General features: G+C 47.0%; 2 protein-coding genes across 2 annotated transcripts in view; both read right to left on the reverse strand.

Moving 5' to 3' along the window:
• Positions 1-2,488: 2,488 nt before the first annotated feature.
• On the reverse strand, positions 2,489-15,972 carry LOC132454249 (ankyrin repeat domain-containing protein SOWAHC). The gene is made up of 11 exons (XM_060047492.1): positions 15,662-15,972; positions 13,376-13,437; positions 12,717-12,983; positions 10,006-10,053; positions 9,253-9,354; positions 9,067-9,078; positions 7,555-7,557; positions 5,348-5,434; positions 4,044-4,116; positions 3,829-3,924; positions 2,489-3,436 (listed from the first exon to the last, which is right to left on the reverse strand). Exons 1-11 carry the CDS (start codon positions 15,792-15,794, stop codon positions 3,264-3,266), a joined length of 1,056 nt encoding a protein of 351 aa, XP_059903475.1. The 5' UTR covers positions 15,795-15,972; the 3' UTR covers positions 2,489-3,263.
• Positions 15,973-18,785: 2,813 nt separating this feature from the next.
• plekhg5b (pleckstrin homology domain containing, family G (with RhoGef domain) member 5b) overlaps positions 18,786-21,734 on the reverse strand; it is a 50,386-nt gene continuing 47,437 nt past the window's right edge. The window contains 2 exon segments of the mRNA XM_060047507.1: positions 18,786-20,457; positions 20,594-21,718. Of these exon segments, the coding sequence (XP_059903490.1) occupies positions 20,448-20,457; positions 20,594-21,718 (1,135 nt within the window). The 3' untranslated portion in view covers positions 18,786-20,447.

Raw genomic sequence — 21,734 nt, forward strand, 5'->3', positions numbered from 1 at the left:
TACGGTAGAGCTTCATGGAGGAGAGAGATCGTTCCTCTACGTACAGTAGAGAGATTGTTCCTCTATATACAGTGGAGCTTCATGCAGGAGAGATTGTTCCTCTAGATACAGTGGAGCTTCATGGAGGAGCGAGATCGTTCCTCTTGGAGCTTCAAGCAGGTCTTCTCTCTCCTCCATGTCTCAGTATGAAATATTGAGACTGATGGCTGCATGTAAACAAAGGAAACAGTTGTTCTGATGCAGATGAGGACACAGTCCTGATGAAGATAGACATCTGTACAGCAAATTGATACCATATGGAAAGGAAATAACTGTTTTGCATTAGCAAATCGACTGAATCGTTTGAATAAGAACAATTCAGCCAACGCAATTATTCCTACGTTGATTCAGTTTTTCTCAGAAAATAATCATCTGCTGTGGATTGCATCAGCCGTTACAAACCAGCAAGGGAACTTCATGCCTGCATTATTTTCCCTCCATAGCCTCACAGAAGGAGCTAATGATGTTATTGGGCATCTGTGACATGACATCTACATTTTGGCCTATTTGTGAAACAATGGCTACAAGGAAGCCGGGGACATGGGCTCTGTGTTTGCAACTCAAAATAACAATGCAGAGCGGCCACTGGTGGGAGGCTGTGGTCACATGGAAATGAGCAACCAAGCGACAATGTAGCTCCTAATCTCTTCAGAGAGAGGAATCAGTTACACAGCAGTATGCACCCCTCAATGCTTTTCATTAGACCAACCACTCCACCGCCCTGGCACAGACACTCACACACACACACATGTATGCACACACACACACACACACACACACACACACACACACACACACACACACACACACACACACACACACACACACACACACACACACACACACACACACACACACACACACACACACACACAAACCCAATGGGTAGCCACACACACTCCTCATACACATACCAGAGGTACAAGGTACCCCCCCCCCCCAGCCCAACAGAAGGGGTTGAAATAAGTGGGCCAGAGGGAGGTGTGGGGCTGGGGTGAGGAGCTAGGCCTCAAAGCATAGGATTAGAGTTAATGTGCCCTCCCTGGGTTCTAATCTCTTCAGAGGGGGACTTTGTTGGAGGGCTTGAGGGCAGTCAGATAAGTATCTATTACAGAAAACTCATCTTATCCCTGATAGTCCCCCAACCTCCTCCTTCAAGATGAACCACAAAAACACTTGCCTCTGTTCTCCTCATCTCCTGATATCTGAGGGTAAAACACTTGTCTCTCTTCCTCTATGTCTTCTGATATCTAAGCGTAAAACACTTGTCTCTCTTCCTCTATGTCTTCTGATATCTAAACGTAAAACACTTGTCTCTCTTCCACTATGTCTTCTGATATCTAAGCGTAAAACACTTGTCTCTCTTCCTCTATGTCTTCTGATATCTAAGCGTAAAACACTTGTCTCTCTTCCTCTATGGTTTCTGATATCTAAGTGTGTAACACTTGCCTCGGTTCCCTTCGGTCTTCTGATATCTAAGACCCAATAGCAAGTGCTGCCCTTTTCAACTAATCAGGTATTAAGGTCTAAAGCCGTATGGAGAGTTGCAGGGCCCATATTGACTCCATCTGTAGCCAAAACACTCAGCTGCTTGAAGTGACATCAAAGGCTTGAAAAGGAGAAAATTCAAGTAAAAGAGAAAATAAAGAAATGTACATTATTATTTAGGACATTAATTTTTTAATCAGCATAATCAAATGATCATGAAGTCCCTCCGTATTGTGTCGTTGTTGTTCCAGATGTTCACAAAAATATTATTATGGTACAGCTCCTCAGATAAACACATACAGCATGTGCTCACTATTCATTCACAAACATTCCTCTAATAATAAAAATCTGTGACATATTATCGTCCCGCGGGACACAAAACAAAATAGCTTTCCTTCAGAAAATGCAAATGATGCACTAAAGAGTGCAGGGTGAAGGCAAGTCGTTTCAATACATTTTGCAACCAAGGAAACTGATACATAAATACAACAAGTGCAAAAGTCTGAAGGTATCAACATGAAATACTGGCTAAACTGATAAACCGAGCGTAACGCCTGAGACGACAACAGTCCTGTAACGTCAAGGTTCTAACATAGCTTTGGGATTACCTCTGGAATGTTCCTTTGGCTCAGAATCGGTTTGTGGGTGTGAAAGGGAGATTCAGATAAGCTTATAATGTGCTCTTTACCTGCTTGTCAGATTTGTTCACTTGGGACACAGAGGTTTCTGACACACAGGGAGAGAATCCTATCCCAGCCTAGCATATTGGAAAAAAATAAATGAAAGGTAAATGTTCAAACGTTCAACAAGAACCAGTCAGACCACAGTGACAATCTTTTAGCTAGCACGAATGTGTTGATCATCTTAAGCAAGGCACTGACTTGATCAACTTCTATTTCTTTTGAAATCCTTCAAAATGAACCATTTGCATGAGGAGTTTGCTTGCACGCATGCAACAAACTGTGTGTGTGTGTGTGTGTGTGTGTGTGTGTGTGTGTGTGTGTGTGTGTGTGTGTGTGTGTGTGTGTGTGTGTGTGTGTGTGTGTGTGTGTGTGTGTGTGTGAAACCTATTCATTTATATTTATCTTTGCATTTTAAATCAATCAATTAAACCTCTCATTTGGCATAAATGCAATCTAAGCAAAGCACTTCATTAGTCCCTCGTTGATATTAACTCCTATGATGTAACACACTTAGACAAGGTGTTTTTGTGTGAGTTAAAGAGCGAGAGATAAAGCAAGATATAGGGATTTGGAGGGAGGGAGGGAGAGGGAGAGAGCAAGAGCGAGAGCAAGAGAGAGGGAGCGAGAAGGAGAGAGAGAGAGAGAGAGAGAAAGTCAGCAAGAGAAAGGGCACGAGAAGGAGAGAGCGAAAGAGAGACAGCAAGAGAGAGGGAGCGAGAAGGAGAGAGTGAAAGAGAGAGACAGCAAGAGAGAGGGAGCGAGAAAGAGAGAGAGAAAGTCAGCAAGAGAAAGGGCACGAGAAGGAGAGTGAAAGAGAGACAGCAAGAGAGCGGGAGCGAGAAGGAGAGAGTGAAAGAGAGAGGGAGCAAGAGAGAGGGAGCGAGAAGGAGAGAGTGAAAGAGAGAGACAGCAAGAGAGAGGGAGCGAGAAGGAGAGAGCGAGAGCAAGGGAGGGAGAGAGAGCCATAGATCATGAGGTAATTAACCATGCGTCATGTATGTGAGCTGAGACGGGTGTTTGGAGGAGCTCTCTTTACTACACTCTCTGGTGTGTTCATCGGGAGAACTTCCTGGGCCTGTAGGCGGGCAGCAGCGGCTGTGGGGGGGTGGACCGTTCCTCCTCTATGGGCGCCAGCTCCTCCGCAGAGCCCCACTTCTTCTTGGACAGGAAGAGAGACGGCAGCTTCCTGTTGCGGCCCCGCTCCCTGGCCTGGGCCGCTTGGAGCTCTAATGAGACACAGAGTATGTTGGGTGTTAAGGTTGCTGTGTAGTAATTAAAAAGACAAAAAGCTCATTACTGGCAGGTATTACGTTGGCCATTTATTCATTGATTTTTTCTGTTTTTTTTTTTTCGATTTTTGGAAAATATACAAAAAATTATATCTGAATTAAAAAAAAGTGCAAGGGTTTTTTTTTGCCAGAAGAAGCTTACACAGAAAACCCTTGGTAAGACTCAAACCAAAAACGTTTAATCCGTAAAAACATTTTGGGTTTACGTGCCCTTCAAGGTACGGGGATTCAAACTACAATTAGCTCTAACATCCTTCACTAATTGGACTTTACTTTTCATGCTCAGAGTAATTGAATGATGGGGCATCTAAATGGAAATCAAAGCTCACGTGTTTCGCTCTCCTCTCCTGGCTCATCAGGATCCCGGTCCGTCAGGTACTGGCTGGCAAGGTGGCCGCTGTAGTCCCTGAGGTTCTTCTTCGCCCCTGCAAACCGGAAAAGACCGGACGGATCATGGGGTCTGTGGGAGCGCTTTCTCCAAGCACTTTTCGTAGGTTTTGAGAAGTTTGAGATGAACCTCACTCGGGTTCCTTCTCCTGCTTACCGTATGTCTGGACGAGCAGCTCAACCATGTGCTGGTGGCCGTGCAGCGCCGCTATGTGTAGAGGTGTGTATCCCTGGGAGGAATTAAGGAAAGAAGGAAGGAAGCAAGGAGAAAGCACAGCGAGTGAGTCAAACGGAAACACATTAGCCATGTCGTATAAATGATGTATTCAACTCATGAATCAAATTATATCCAGTGTTACATTTTTACTTAATTATTTATTGTATACCGCTCATATTGTATCCCACTAATTTTATAATAATATCACCATCTTCATCATTATTTATTTTTATATATATTTTGCATTGTTTAAATGTCACCATGCATTTTTCGTATTTATCTACCAAAACATTTCTGTTGTCATTGTGTTGATATGCGTGAGGCATGTGCGCTTTCGAGAGTTAATGTTGGTGGAAAACGGCCATCACACTCAACGCCCTTTGTTTATTTATGTCAGTTGAAAAGCAACAAATGTTGTTCCACCTCAACCATAACAACTTATCCCTGCAGCTGATCCCAGCCACTGTGGGTACCCAGCCCTGGGACATCCTACCCTGGGAGGGACACCCTGCCTTGGGCCCCTTTAAAGGTTCAAACGGTCTGTGATGTCCGCAGCTAAACATGCTGTACTCTGTAGAGAGATTTCAGGAGACAAAACGTTGGAAAAACACTGGAAAGGTTTAACACCTACCCCCTAGATTTTCCCATGGCCCACAGACATCCAAGGAAAACACCGGGGAGGAAAGAAATATACAAATTAGCGAAAGGTTATGACAACACACGATAATGATACAAACATAATTGGTTGGTAATTCAGTGAAATGGGGACGTTCTAGAGCTGGGCCCGCTGGCCCGTACAGACAGTGTTTTGGGGAAACAATTAATGTGACATAACATGATTTATTAGCCATGTGGTAGTTTTAGGAGCGGCAACACGTGTTGGTGTAATACATTTTCACAGCTGGATCTTCACACACTCTCTCACACACACACACACACACACACACACACACGCACACACACAGTTTAGGAACAGTAATTACATCACTTGACAACTCCTGCCCCCTCCGACCACAGCACACAGGGGCTCTGCTTCAACCCACTACCATGTCCAGATTTAACTACTTACGTACCACACCACTTCCTGTCTTAAGCGCTGTGATTAAAAAAACGAAAGGGCACCCACTCACGTGCTGGAAGAGAAGAGAATGGAAGGAAAAGAGGGTGAGTGAGGGGCTGCAAAGGAAACACACAAAAGTGAATTCCAATGTTGTGTTTCTTCTTATCACAGGGCTAAAACTAACCGATTTGGTGTTGACGTCAGCGCCAGCCTTAACCACCAGTGTGGCCATGTCCTCTTTCCCATGCTTTGCTGCCCAGTGCAAAGCCGTCTAAAAACAACAGAGAGAAAGGAGAGCAGGTGTTACCATGTTATTAGATCACGTTAATTGCTATAACCACGTTATAATCAAGTCAGCTTGGGCTCATGTTTGATAACTAAAGTATCCCTCATTACAAGCCTCACTGCTCCTCACAGCACTTTGTTAAGACCTCAAATGACATTAAAAAAGCACCGGCAGACCGTATCCCTAGCCTAGCATGTTACCGTGTTGCAATGCTACGGCGTCATCCGCGGTAATTGCCACAACCTCATTACTGCGCTAACAAGTTTGTGCGCGAGGCGGGCGGCGCGGGTTAGCCGTCCCTCGTCGAGCTGATTGAGGGGCAGAGAGCCAGCTGTGCACAGCAGGGAGCGCAGGGGAGGGGACGTAGTGATGGAGAGAGGGAGAGAGAGGGAGAGAGAGGTAGAGAGAGAGAGAGAGAGAGAGAGGTAGAGAGAGAGAGAGATGGTTTCCTGCCACCTAACAGAGCCTAATTACAAAACAACACAGCCCTGTGCCCACAGTCGGGGGTCCCAGCAGCCTGTCACGGTAGCGGAGGGGGGGGGGAAGATTGATGATGTTGGTGTGACCCGTGGAGACTAGACCCACCCAGGAATCACAGCACTACTGTCAACACACACACACCACCAGCAAATGTCCAAATAAACACACACACATACATTTATACGCAGATTGATGCCTGCACCTAAATGACACACACACACACACACACAGACAAACACATCAGAGGTCCTTCAGACCACATCAACCCTGTTCACCTGCCAGGTGTTTATGTGGAGACTGTGGTGGTCAATGGCTCTGGCCATGTAAGGACGTTCCTACATACTCCTCCTGGCCATGTTAGCATGTTCCTACATACTCCTACTGGCGTTGTCATGACGCTCCTACAAACTCCTACCAGCCTTGTCAGGGCGTTCCTAACTTCCCCTACTGGCCTTTCTAAAAGCCTGCAACAGGTGAAAGCATGTTGCAGTCGAACAATGTACAGCATCAAACGGTAGAAGATTCAAGATTCAGGATGCTTTATTTATCCCGAGAGAAATTAATGTGCAACAGTTACAATAGAAAGGTGGGAAAGTAATACAGGGTTAGAGTCAAAATAGATAAAATAGATGGAAATAAAATAAGTACAAACTAAATAAGTGAAAAGGAGCGATTGGATTAAGTGGTATTAGTGGTAAAAGTGGTAAAGTGATAAATATTATAGCAGCAATTGTTGGCAGCATAAATTAACTAAAGTGATGAAGTGAAAATTGGAAAATTAAAGAAATGGTTGGAACTACAGAACTCAGACCATGGATCAGTCCAGATATTGTATTTGACTAGATTCTTTGTATTATCAATGTGGAAGCAAAACAATAACTATACCAGCATTTGAGGGTGTCAGACCAGCATTAGAAGTTCATGGTCTCAGACCAGCAGTACAGGGCTAGGGTCTCAGACCAGCAGTACAGGGCTAGGGTCTCAGACCAGCAGTACAGGGCTAGGGTCTCAGACCAGCAGTACAGGGCTAGGGTCTCAGACCAGCATTAGAGGTTCATGGTCTCAGACCAGCAGTACAGGGCTAGGGCCTCAGACCAGCAGTACAGGGCTAGGGTCTCAGACCAGCAGTACAGGGCTAGGGCCTCAGACCAGCAGTAGAGGGCTAGGGCCTCAGACCAGCTGTAGCTCATATTAGATCACATGGCGTCTTAGGGAGTGAGGGATCCAGTGAGATACACCTCCTTCAGTGTGGCTGACAAATTGTGATCGACGGCGTCTGGTTGGAGAAGCTCCATAGCTCCCCCCCTCTCCCCCGCCTCCCGCCACAGCCCCAAGACAGATGTGCGTGGCAGCCCGCCGGCTTGACGGGCAGCCCGCCGGCTCTCCCAGTGGGTGTGGGTGATGGACGACGAGGCCAAACAGGATGTAGCGTCATCCCCCCCTTCCTGCCCCCACCAATGACTAGCAGGGTGGCTAGTCACACACCCCCACTTCAAGTAAGAGGGGCAGGGGTCTTCTCTTAGACCAGGCACGACAGACACGTCAACAGCTCAGGGACCACAAAGGGTCGCAGCGACAGACCAGGGGAGCGACAGCAACGAGTGATGGACGGATGATGTACTTACAAACTGTAGCGCACAAGAGCGAGAGGAAGTCCGTCACCGCAGGGGCCAGGGGAGCCACGTCACAGGAACAACACCGCGGAAGACAGGAAGAGAGAGGAAGAGAGAGCGAGAGGGACGGAGGACAGGATCGTGAGGCTATGAGTGATTAGCGCGAGGAAGTACAGTTGTTGTGGGTCCAAATGAACGGGTTCCCCTTTAAAGCGCTGCCCTGTGAGTCGTAGGCTACGCTGAAAAGCTTGGATCATTTACTCTGGCTTGAGCTTTTTAGGCAATTTGATTTTAAACAGTAAGCGTCTCCAATGACTAAGCTTGTGTGTTATCATGGGTAAGCAACAAGGTCATTAACGACAGGTAATATCTTCAGGCCGCCCGATGACAATACATTCCCCCACATGGCACTTCTGTCCAGTATCATCACTTCTGGTACGTAAGAAACAGTAACCGGCTGACCTAACATCACGATTTATTGACTCCTGGCTTCAAAAAGAAACACATTGGACACCAATGACTTGTGGCCTGAGCCGCTCTCTGATGAACCCCATTCAACACCTCCTGAACAGGGAAAAGCCGAAGGGCTGAAGAAGGAACATCAAAGGGTCCTGCAAGGGTCTTAGCACCTTCCCGAGGACACAGCACGACATTGTTCTACAATTAATCCCAGCCTGCTCTATTACTTTCAGATTATCTTTAAGTGGGTGAAGTCTTTGTGGCACATTAAGACTCTGCTTAATCCCCTGCCCCCCCTCCCTCCCCTCCCCTCCCCCACCCCCCTGCACTTCAATGGCGGTGGACATGCTATCTTGTCCGGGTGGGGATGGCAGAGGGGCTTAGGGCTTCTCTTAGAAGGTGGTCTGTCCTTGGCCATAGGACGGTGGGAGAACTTTGAGCCGAGGGGAGGGACAACAAACATGAGCTCAAATCTCTTAGGCTCACAGGGAGACAAATAAAAGGGATTTGGGTTGTCAGGGGGCCGCAGGAGCTAAAAAGCTATCTTTCATAATCCTTTTGATAGTGGACCTTTGAAATGCATGATCTGGATGTTTCAACACAGGCCCCTCGGAATACAATTAAAGGGGGTGGAAATCTCAATGGAATGAGCTTGTGAAGTTTATACAAGCTAAAACGGCCAGGAAAGGATTTCTTCTTCGTTTTTCGCAATCGCGTTGACAACGCGTGAAGAAGAAACCGTGGCGCCGCATGCTCCGCTCGGCGCTACGGCGGCGGGCTCGCCCACGGCGCCGTTGTTTGTGCGAGCGTTTTGATTTCCCCCCAGATCTCAAGAGGCGGTGTGTAATGGCAGGGCTACGGCACGGGAGTCGCCCGTAAACTCACCCCCTGGGGAGCAGGACCATTGGAAACACGCAGCAGTCAGGAGAAACACAGCACGTGAGGAGGAAGCAAATGGGATGTCAGATGGGCCGATCCACAGGTTAACACGTGCAATCCATTTGCAGTGTGACTTTTATAGTTGTCCTCATGAAATAACTAATGTGCAGCAGGTCAGGTACTTACAGAGGTGAAGTCCTGGTGCGCCCAGCCCAAATAAACAAAAAAGAAAAAACACCAAAGCCATTTATTAGAGGGATGGCCAGCTAGAGCCTCATTACATTACATTACATTTCCATTGCCACCATGACTGTTATTAATCGGCAGACAGCCATTGAGAGGCAGAGCGTGTTCTCGGTGTGTGTGTGCTACCTTCTTGTTGGCCAAAGAGGGGTCCTGCTGCAGCAGTTGAGACAGATCGGGCACACGTGCACTCGCGGCCGAGTAGATCCAGTCCTTCTCTATGGGGTCGAGCTACCACACGCACGCACACACGCACGCACGCACGCACGCACGCACACACACACACACACACACACACACACACACACACACACACACACACACACACACACACACACACACACACACACACACACACACACACACACACACACACACACACACACAAACAGTGGAAAATGCTTATTAGCACAGGACAGACTTATGTATATGCCTGCACACACATTTACACACACACACACACGCGCTCTTGTGGTTGTCCACTTCCTGCTCTGTTTTCACTGATAACTCCAAACTTTGTTCTATCAGTGATGTTTGGCTCAACGGAGCCGGCCTCGGCTAACTGTCGCAGAGCTGGGATCCGCCCCCGGTCAGAGCTGCTCATGGTTTTAGATTATAGTTTTGGAGTTTTTGTTATTTTTAAATAGTGATAGTATTTCCTAGTTTCAGCCTTACTATGACAGAAGGAGCTTAGATATGGTGATTGACTTAAAGATGTATTCTTCTTCTAGATCTATTAAAAAAATCCAGCCCTGCTCGATGACATAGATTATAACTGGCTCACCAGCACAAGTAACAAGGGCACTGGGTTGTGTCTGGCTGCCCTGGGATGTTCAGGGAGAGAAAGGGAGAGAAAGAGAGAGAAAGGGAGAGAGCACTCACAGCGATGGAGGTCGGGCCCAGGCTCTCTGCGTCCTGCTCCGAGTCGTACTGAACAGAACAAGAAGACCATTAGACCACCGTGTTAAGAGTTAGAGAGAGTCACCTACACAGAACCTTACTCTTACACATGGATCTTCAGACACACACACACACACACACTCACACACACACACACACACACACACACACACACACACACACACACACACACACACACACACACACACACACACACACAAGAAAGACAGACAGACAGATATATAGTTGATTTATGTGAGGGTCAGGGGGGGAAAGCAGGTGTTTTTCTTGTTTTTTCTGCCCCATCTGAAGGAGGCCCTCGATTGCAAATTGTTCTCAGATCATACTGGGACATGAAGTCAAAACACTGCGGGCTTTCATGTATTCTGCTTCAACTGTCACACATCACTGTATGAAACAGGAACATGCTAAAAATAGTATTACCACATTGACACGTGTTCGTGTTCCCCTATACTTTGCCGAGAACATAATATAGGCCGCAAAAGAGAATTAAAGATCACAGGTCATGACAATTATGAAAACTGCCCTCTTTGTCTCAATTTTCTTTTATACAAGCAGTAGTAATCACTGAATCAACATAATGGTAAGATTAGATGCAGACACACATTCAAATGAGCTCAACAGGATAGTTAGTGTGAGCCGGTGAAACTTCAGTGGAAAGGGCTTGGATGTCTTCAATGGGCTATCTATTTTATCACACACCTAATGCCTGAATAAAATAACCAAAAAAAATATGTCTCTCCATTAGACATGGAAGGAATGTGGAATATTTTGGTATTTTACATATTTATAAAATAGTACCTTATGCAACATGTTTTGCACAACGACAATTCAGGACTTTATGTTTCATATGAAATTAACTTTTACCACAGATTAATTCATCTTTCAGGAACGCCATTTAGCACTTTACATTTTATTGTACAGTGTAATAATCCTTGAGAAATAATAATTTTGAATGTTAAACTTCAATACAATTATGTTCCTCCTGTCTACCTATTTTGAACCTAAGCTATTCATTGAGCACCCTACATACAAAGCCTGATGGTTACATTTAAAGATTAACCCCACACACTTCGTCTGATTGTGTGATTATGGCCCACATTCACATGCTCACATATGCTATCTGTGTGTTGTCCGAGGCATCCACCAAAGCCCCTTTTTTTTTCAATTCTGGGCTGACTACCTATTGTTTTAATGGGTACAAATCATTATAATCTTTCTAATGAGCTTCAACATACTCCTGCTTAACATAATAACAGAGGACTTGATTTAAATGCAGATTGCCTCAACCCCATTTTGTGTCACCCCTCCCACTTAAACGGAGCGCATTGGTTTCAAATCCAGCCAATTTACTTAGCACCACCTGGTGGTGAATGCAAGAAATTCGGATGAGTAAAACGTTATGCTATAAATGACTTCTCCCGGAATTTCAGACGCTCTTTATTTTTTGTATCTACCATTACATCTGTAACATCTTCCTGACACCTGCAAGGAATAACCAGCTGAATTATATGAACATACAATTTTGGTTGCATTATCACAACATTAAGAATGTATTTCATACACACATTTTTTTTCTGAACAATTGAAATGAGAGTAGTCTCAAGTAGGCCTTCTATATTTATTTTAGTCTGTCTAATAATATTTTTTTCTAATAAAAGAACATCTGAATAATCAATTAATTAAGACTACTTGTGTATTTGAGCCAGCCTTACGGATTTTGAGATTCACAGATTGTTGGATTGGTGATGGTTTCCACACTAAGCTTGTGTCACTCAAAGACAACCCAGACACTCCCACCCTCATGCTCATGTGCTTGTCTTGATCAGGCCATGAAGAGATAATGTTTTCTTTAGCGTCGGTCACCATCTCTCTTTTGCATGGACACTGCAATGTGCAACGCTACAATGTGTTCATCTTACATTAAAAGGCTGCATGTAATGATTCAGCTCATCACTTGAACAATGTGAAAAGCTGTTCCGTAGGGACTACTTTAGCTGGATTATTTACCATTCAACCCATGTCCTTTGTGGATTTTGTCCATTGCGGAGTATGAAATGCTCCCGCCTTTTATGTAAGGTCGACATCAGCCCTTGTTGTCGAGAGGTCATGAACTATCTATGTGTACGGTTCAACTTGAGGTCAAGCATGGCTAAAATAAGCGTATTCCCGGGCGGTCACGTGGACTGAGGTCAGCGCTCCACCACTGCCCCACATGTCAGCGATGACACTGCCGCGCTGAAATTAACGCTGAGTCATGACGAGAGAAGGGAGCACGGATGCTGGGAAAGACCAACACAGGGTCCTTGTTTAGAAACAGAAAACCCCTTTTACAAGGACAGTGAACGCGCGTACAGAGCAGCTCTGTAGTATTCTAGGTTCCTCTTTACAACCATCACACAGAGTGTACTATTTATTTACAAATGAAGGCGGACTGAACGCACAAATCCTTATTTTTTTGTTGAGTTGACCACAAAACTGGAATGAAAAGTCCATTGTACAGATCGGGTTACTTGCCATATAAGGAATGAATATGGATCTAATGACATACTGGACCCATCCAATCAATACAATCAATACAATAAAGCAATCAACAACAGACAGTCAAACATGGATTCAAGGAGATATCCATCGATTCAACGACACTTCCACGTTGACCCTGTGACACGTACCTCCCGTGACGACGGCAGGTCCGCACACTCACTCGGCCCCCCGGGCTCCGGACCCCAGGAGGACGGGCCCCGACCGGACCCCCTGTCCTCACCCTCCAGGGGGCGCTGCTCTGCGGAGATCTCCTGCAGGGGCCTCTTGGCAGGAACCGGCGAGTCGGCGTCCTGCGCCGGGGCCTCCCATCGGGCCGTGGCCGGCGTCCTGGGCGGGGCGCCCCGCTCCACCAGCATCTGTCTGTACCTCCTCCGGAGCACCAGGATGTTCTCGCCCTGCCGGAGAGAGAGCAGCGTCACCACGAGGAGAACCATGGGGGGGGGGGGGGGCATTGATTGACTGGGTCCAGCGACTGACTGCGACTGCAGCAGATACGATTTCAGTTGATGCCACGTGAAGGACAGGGCCTTAAGGGGGTCTTTAGGAAGCATCCCAACCAACATTGGGCTCATACTAGCAAACAGATGTAACCCTTTATTTGAGCCATTGAGTACAGCGGTCTTATGTACTTATTGTTTGTAGTAACCTTAAGATTTGTAACACAATAGAAAGGGAAAAGTATCTGTTGTTGGAAATATGCCTCTGTGGTTAAATATGATTTCAGAATTCAAAGCTTCAGAGCGCATGTGTGTATAAAAAGAAGAGATAAACAATACTCCCTACTTACATTCTCTGATTTCATAACAGCTATTCTGTCCATGATGAGCTTGAATTCCTCCCTGTATTTAGCTAGAAGGAAAAGAAAAGTTGTTATGAGAACTCCCAATGTAGGCCCATTTATCACACAGAATGTTAGACGTAACATTTTAAAGTGACAGGTAAAAGGAGTCCTTGTTTCAGGCCAAAGTCTAATGTATATGGGAAAGATTGACAGATAATCACAAATCAAAGACTTGGTGGGTAACAGCTGCTCCATGCCCTGTTGATGAGCCTAAATATTTATCAACCCTGCTGTAGTAACAGCTTAAAGCCTTCCCAGATGTTGATGCCACCAATCTGTGCTTCCCTGGCCTGTTTTACAAATACCACACTGTGATGCTGTGTTTTTACATCTGGAGGCATTAGGCCTGTAGGCCAGAGGAGGTCCATTTTAACATGCAAATGAGGAACCAAAGGCAAAGAAAAACAGGGGAGATGCCTGGAGTTGCATAAACTGAGAATAATGCTGCTAATAATATGCCATGGGGGTAAGAAAGGGTCTTTTTTTACCATAATAGGCAGAAGAAGGAGAAATTGCATCATGGCATCTCAAAGGCACACTCACAAGTCTCTCTAGAGATTTGGCTACTCTCTCCGATGGAAATCAAATGCACTATGTTTGGTTTACTGATAGACCACTGTCTCCTCAGGGGAAGAGGGAATATAAAGACTATAGTCTTCAATAATATATGAAGGACTACTGTCTTGAATAGGTACGATTACAGTGCTCTGCAATGCATGTATAATGACTACACTAGCCTTTAACGCCTGTATAAGGACGACACTAATGCATACAAACACTACACCCCGGCAGCCTTTGTAAGCCTAGTATGCATGTATTCAGTCTTTAATACATGAAGCCATAACGAGGCTGGTCCTGAATGACGTGAAGGAGTGGTCTGAGCAGATAGGCGGACCACATGGGGTACAAATTCCAGGACCATTGAAGTGTTTCCGTTTCCCCCCAAACGGTGAGTGGAAAGAACTTTCGTAGTGGTACGGTTCCACAGTAAACATTCTCAATGCTGAACAACAGGAAATCCACAGGAAGTAGGCACTCGTGTCTATCTCAACAACAGGATTTGTGGCTCCCTCAGCCCCTCTGTCCAGTGTGAGTATCACTGTATGAATACTGATTACTGATTAGCTAGAAGAATAAGAAAAACATCAGTTAAATCATTGCCCCCCCCCGACCTCTCTATCTCACACACACACACACACACTCTATATCACAACCTCACAGACATCCACACAATCACACACACACCCTCTCTATCCCAAACTCACAGAACCCCCCCCCACACACACACACACACACACACACACACACACACACACACACACACACACACACACACACACACACACACACACACACACACACACACAAGGTCTTCCTCTGCATGTGTGTGTTAATGGTTTACTTTGTATTTTAAGATCACGGAGGAAAGAGTTTCTTATCCAAGAAGGTTTGCAGCACATGGCTGTGACAGACTTTGGGCATGGAAGAGGCATTTATGTAATTGAACAGCCGTGTCAGATGGCACACACTGTGAAAGCAGCTTTCTAAACCTCTGTCAACAACTGCAGTGCTGAGCAAGCATCTGGGGATTAGAAACTAACAACTGCAATCAAGGTCACTTTAGAAAATGATTTGGGAGGAGGTTTTGATTTGGTAGCTTACTGTCGTTAGGACTGTAGCCCTTTTCCCATACATTTATTCACCCATCATTACGAGAGATGGGGTTTGGCAGAAATCACTATTAATGCAGTTCATGTTTATAGGCAATAGGATCAAACACGGGCATTGGAAGTAACGAGGATCTGGATATGACCAGGATCTGAACATAGCCAGGATCTGCAGATAGCCATGATAGTGAAGAGGTTGTGCAGCTGCAGTGACTCCTTGTGAAGTCCCATTGAGCCCCAACCGGCCGCACAGAGGAAATGACTGCTGCTGCACACTTTTCCCTCCATTTAATGAAAACCAGATGCGTGTTTTTTTTCAAGAACAATGAAAGACTGAACCTCGCAGAATAGCAAGTTCTATATGTTTTTCAACGTGCTTAACACGAGTGTAAGGACGTCCACCCAGTAACCCAGTGAGCTATAATAATAACAGTTACTCCGTCAGGGGGCGACGGCTGACGTCATCCATCGCTAGCGACCACAGATTACGATATCTTGATGTCGACATTTTACGGGAAAATTTTAATAAATCGATGAGGTGAGGCGGTATTTATTTGCTACTTACCACGTAATTGTAAATCAGTATGACCGATATAAGGCTTATATGTCTTCAATAGATCAGCATTTTTGACTTTGCCTGAATCGCCGCCGGTTGAGTAAAAATAATCCAACAACGACTCTTCTGTCACATCGCCCATCTCAGCGTGTTGGTTTCAAGGTGTACAACCGCTAAAATAACTTGTATTAGTCGTTTACTCAAGACATAATGCCCAGTGTTCACCCCTCGGCTAATTTGGGAGGAAAACCCCGTTGCATATGTCCAGCTTTACTCCACCCATGTACTGTAGCAGAAGGACCCCCGCTGGTTCCCTTAACCATTTCGTCTCCGGTGGGAGTCAACGCCTCTTCACTCAGATCACACATTGTTGAATTTAACACATTGACTAAACTGATCAACTCATAATTATGTTGATTGGAGATAACAAGATATCGCTGAAAGAAATGCCTATTTTATCGTATATATTTGACAAGTTTGGTCAAAGTGTAGCAGTTAAGTGACCAGAATAATCGAGAGGACTCTTGTATTAAAGCCTCTGGTTTCAACCAGAGGGCTGGGTCTGATTTATCTCAGGCCTCCATCGCCCACTATCAGATTAATTGTGTCAAAGCGTTGTGAATATTAAATGTGTTCGAATTACATTTTAATCCCCTACATTGCATTAGCAGATAGGCCATAACCTCTCACCGAATGAACGCCCCTTTCCATTTAATTAAGACGTCTGCAGGTAATTTCAATTGATGTTTTCCCTAGCCCTAAAAAAACAATATTGAAATAACAGTAAGCTTCTTATCAACTGATACAATTATTGAGGTGAGGATTTTATCTGCCACATGAAAAATGGGACCTTATGCTCTCACAATTTATGAAACAAGACAACTTTCCTGAGGGTTTGATCCCCTAAACATATGTCTAGCTTATGTGGTATGAATCTATGTCAGACAGCAGCTGGTAATACATTAACCCTGTAGTGGTGCTGCCGATACAGAGCATAAGTATTGCAATACAGAATACATTTGAATTCTAGGAAACTATTGACATACGCATTTGGTGTGTGCAATTTTGGTGTGTGTGTGTGTGTGTGTGCATGAAATAATTGCACATTTGTTAAATTTCCATTGGGAACATGTGTGAAAAAGCCATGCATCTACTATTGTACGACTTGATTGTGAACCCGAACCCCCCCCACCGTCTTCCAACAGAAAGTTGGCATCACTTATTATGCCACACTTAACTGTGTTTATGCATAAACTGTTTCATAAACCCAACCTTATTAACCAAGACACTCTAATCTCAAGATGCAAGGACGATGATCCCAAACTGCTTATAAAACACACCCACACACACACACACACACATACTGGCAACTGTTAGCTTGGTGGTCATGTTTGGTGGACAGGCGTCAACGGAAGCCCACAGGGGCCAGATGTTCAGCGAGGGCCCCTGAGCAGCATGGCATATGAGGGTCAGCAGGATAAATGCCTATGAAGGTCAGCGGGACCGGCCCGCTAAAGCCCACCTCGTGCCTGGTACTGATGGAGGGCAGCTGTTCACAGGGGATATCCAGTCCATATGGCTGCTGCTTGTCCCTGGGCCTTTTCACAGCACAGCCCTTGTAAACAAGCTGTAGTCCCCATGTTCTCTGCCCTTTTTTCCCTCCTCCCCACTCCTGTTAAACATGCCCCAAATCCAATCAACCGCGCCCCTCTAAAGGGGATGATGTTGATTAATGGGAATGTGTATGTGTGGTAGTAGTAGTGGCCGATAAGCCCCCCTCTGAGATTACACCCAGGCAACCCACCGGCCCGGCAGCCAGCCCGCCAACCAGCCTGTTGGCGGCCCACCAATGCAGGGAGGCACCAGGAAGTGGGCGCAGCTTAGGGCAGGGGATTGTTTTAGACAGACAATGGTGTCTACCTGGTTTTAATCCCTGCTCCAAGAGTACAGAGGATTGGCATTGGAGTTTTAATAAACCAAAGTGCTCCTTTAATCAGGATTTGCCAAAGTGCCCCTTTTGTGTTAATCTGACATTTTTTGTTACAGGATGATTTTTGACATCTGCCATGTCGTGGATGTTGTTGGCTCTCCATCGCCCCCCAGATGCACAAAGTTCTCTGTAGAAAGGGAAAGGTGGGGGATGCAGAACTAGAACACACTCAAACAACGTCTAGTGTTGAACATCAAACCGTTCAGTAGCAGTAATTCAGAGCAGCATCAGTAAGAACAACGTCCCAATTCACAACAGGAGCCTGTCGACTCAAACAAAAAGAGTTGAAACGAAGGCAAGAATGCCATGCCGAACATGGTACAGTGCCAAAAGTGATTGTACGCCTGCTGTACCTTATATCATTCGTGTATGCATTGTTATGTTTGCGTTCAGATGGCTACGGCCCACCACAATCTAATAGATCCCGAAAGTTTAATTACTTCACGATAAAAAAAAAAGGAAGCTGCATTTTAATAATTAAAGACCCGCATATCAGCCATAGACCATCATAAAATAGTTTTCAAATGGAGGATTACAACTGTTAATCCAATGGGGGGCCAGATGTGAGAAGGGGAGGGGCCCGGTCGCGTCCAGGACCAGATTAAAAAGGGGGGGGGGGGGGCGCACTTGCCTGTGGATTAGGGGCCGTGTGGCCTCAACATGCTGTAATCCGCAGATTAGCCGATATAATCACCTGTAAATACACCTTGGCCACGGCGCTGACTGGGGACATGAGGGGACGCTCTATGCCAGGAATGGACGGGGCACACCTGTGTAAAGGACACACACACACACACACACACACACACCAGGAGGGAGGGGGGCATCGACCCACATGGTCAGGTATTGCGCAGTGCAGTACTTTCCGAGAACCGCCCCCACAACGAAGAAGAAAATAACTCGACAGAACTCCCTTCTTTGGTATCACTACAAACCTGTGCACTCACTCAACAGTTCAATTGCGTCCACACCAGCAACCCGGTCTTCACATGACGTATTAATCCACGCTCTGCTGACACACTTGTTCTTTTGACATTTGTTTTGGCTGTATGAAAATGACCTGTGGGAACCCAAACCACAGGCTCCCAGAAACCTGCTCCATTACAACGGATTAAAACATTCAAACAAGGATTACCACATACATATTTTTAGCATTTTTGTTTTATTTTGTAAGACACTTAAAGAGACATTCCTGAAAGGGGCCACAAATCATTTTGGTTCATAGCAGTACATGATAGCCTGACGAGAAAACGAGACGACAATTATTAAGACTACACAGACAAAAACAAAAATCCTTATGGAAAACTATATATAACTATATCTATACAGATATAGATCTATATCTATATAAAGACATAGGAATAGATATAGATATTTATAGATAGCGCAGGCATAATAAATATTACAATATTTCAAATAGACAAACTAAAAGTAAACAAAGTTAACCTATTTGGTTGGGGAAACCTTTGGGTTGTAGAAGCTATCAGTGTGTGAGAATGTTAATTCATCGGGGTGGACTAATGTGTCTGTTGTCCTATTCTTCCAGGGCAAATGAGTAGAAACCACCATTAAGCCTATGGAACCGCTCTTAACGTGTTCAGTCAATTCAACGGTTCCTTTTCATCCCTGTGCTTAATACAAAACCAACTTGTCATCAGTTCATCACCAAACTCCAGTAACTAATTACCGGACCGATTTGCATCTCGTGGCCGTCTCATGACAAACAGATACTTTATCAGGTGGCTGTGACCGTTATTCTCTTGGGTTAGCTTCTACTGGCTACCAAGTCTGCCTCCAAATCAATTTGGGCATGCTAGCAAATAATTCACAGATGCAAAATACATTTGGTTCAGTCAGGAATAATGGACTGCATCTTTCACTCACTGATACGAACGCACAACCATGCATACATGCACGCAGACACACGCTGATGCGTTCGCACACTTGCACACACACAAACCCATGCACTCGCACACACACACACACACACACACACACACACACACACAGACGCAGTCATACACAGTGGAGACACAAAACGGCAAACAATTTGATTGAAATTCATCGTGTCACTCTAAATATAATTTCACCCCTTAGTGATTCTTCTACCTAACAAAGATAATTGTGCAAGATTAATTTATTCTCTCTTTTCTCAAAGAGACCGAGGAGCAGTATAAATACTAAAGCGATTGGTGGGTGCCATTCGGTACTTTGGTACTGTGGGAGCTGCGTGGCCCTTTCCCCGTGACTTGTGTGAAAGGTATGTGGACTGGGAGCTTTGGCTGACCATCCAGCCCGTGCCCCACGTACCCCCTGCCAGACTGGGCTTTGGAGCCGGATGAGGCAGAGAGACCATGGCTTCTTCTTCTCTCCCTCTTTCCCTCTCACGCATTCATTCACGCATCCCCTGTCCAACTCGCTCGATGGGGCCTGCAGCACCTTCATGTCTTGTATGCCACCCCCGGTCCCAGTTCAACATCAAGGATCCAGCCCCTTTAAATGCTACTTATCAAACAAAGTGCAAAGCAGTTAATGTCTCACTCTCCTCTCCCCCTCTGTGCCAATAGAGAAACAATAGGAAACCAATGCAACTGGAGAAAAAAAGAGGGGGTTTGTTATCGTCCCAAAGCAAAGTCAACGGTAAGGAGAGTCCCACGGCTTATCCACGGTCACACCGGAAGGGAGAGGGCAGCGAGAGAGAGTGCATTTGTGTCAATAGGAATTTTCAGTCCAGCCACATGAGACTCGAAAAACAAGTGTTTGCTCCTTATTCATGGCCCGCGGGAGGCTGTTCCGCCACAGTGGTTATACCTCCCTAGGATAAAGAAAAGACACAAGGTTAGGGGGGTTCCGAGCGACACAGCAACCATTAATAACCGTGATTTGAAAAGAGCTGGAGCAGAAGGCACAAGGCACGAGAGAAGGAAAAGAAAACAGGAAATGCAACTCACGACGCAGTGAGGGTGGAGTTCAGGACCAGGGTGGTGCGTATCCGGTACAGCTGCGCCACAGTCAGCTTCTTGTGCTGCGGGCCCGGCGACTTCCTGCTCTTCACGGAGGTCTCTCCCACGCCGTCGACCACCACCGCCGCCGGCCCCCGCCTCACCTCTAGCGAGGCGGGGGCCGGCGGCGCCGTCGCCTCCGTGGCCGCGTCTCCCGAGGGGTTGTCCGACCGGCCGGCCTGCGCCGCCACCGCCGCCGCCGCCGCCGCCCTCCGGGCCTCCGCTCGCCTCAGGGTGGCGCCCACCTTCTCGGCGGGGGGCCGCCCGTCGCCGGACGGCACAGGCTCGGACTGGAGCAGGAGCTCCATGCCGTTGTGGTGGCCCAGCTCCGTCAGGCTCCGGCTGTGCACCATCGACGGCGGGGGGCCGTCGCCGGCCGATGGGCGGCGTTCCGACGGGCTGCCGAGCGCGCCCTGGGACGCCGCCGACTCCCCGCCGCCGCCGCCGTCGTGCCAGCGCTGCAGGAGGTTGTCCTCCGAGCGGGAGACGGTGAGGGCGGGGGGGCGCTGCAGGCAGCGGAGGCGGGGCAGGACGTGAGGCCGCCGCCGCGGTTTAGAGGCCTGGACCACGGAGAGCTGGGAGCCCAGCGAGGTCGAGTCCTCCTCCTCCTCCTCCTCCTCCTCTTCCTCCTGCTCATGCCGCGGCTCCTCCTCTACCTCCGTTTTAAACTGCTCCCCGTCCTCCTCCTCCTGCGGCTCTGCTCCCGGGGCGTCCCGCCGCTCCCCCCCCTCGTCCTCCTCCGAGTCCTCGCCCTCGCTGTGGCCGGGCCGGGCCCCCAGCTCCTTCAGGAGGGACTCTGGGGAGAGGGTCCCGTAGGCGCTGTCCATGGAGCGGGAGCGGCACTGGGGGTCGGGCTCCGGCCCGTCGGCCCCCGGGCCGCGGTCCCGGTTGAGGTCCTGGGGGAGGCTGCCGTGGAAACGCTGGTGGCCCGCCAGCTCGGGGGCCTGCAGCGGCCTGCTGGGGCCGCCCAGGGCCGTGGTGGGGGTGGGGGTGGGGGGCTCGGACAGCTCCTCGATGTCCATCACCGACAGGGTTTCCGTCGAGCCGTCCGATTGGCTGACAGAAGACGAGGGTCTGTGAGAAAATTAAT

Source organism: Gadus macrocephalus, chromosome 1 (genome assembly GCF_031168955.1).
Source record: "Gadus macrocephalus chromosome 1, ASM3116895v1".
NCBI lineage: Eukaryota > Metazoa > Chordata > Actinopteri > Gadiformes > Gadidae > Gadus > Gadus macrocephalus.

Coding starts and splice junctions, on each gene's coding strand:
- LOC132454249 (XM_060047492.1), bottom strand. CDS start 15,794: ATGGGCGATGTGACAGAAGAGTCGTTGTTGGATTATTTTTACTCAACC. Junction 13,438..15,661: donor TACTGATTTACAATTACGTG/GTAAGTAGCAAA, acceptor TTTTCCTTCTAG/CTAAATACAGGGAGGAATTC. Junction 12,984..13,375: donor CTGTTATGAAATCAGAGAAT/GTAAGTAGGGAG, acceptor TCTCTCCGGCAG/GGCGAGAACATCCTGGTGCT.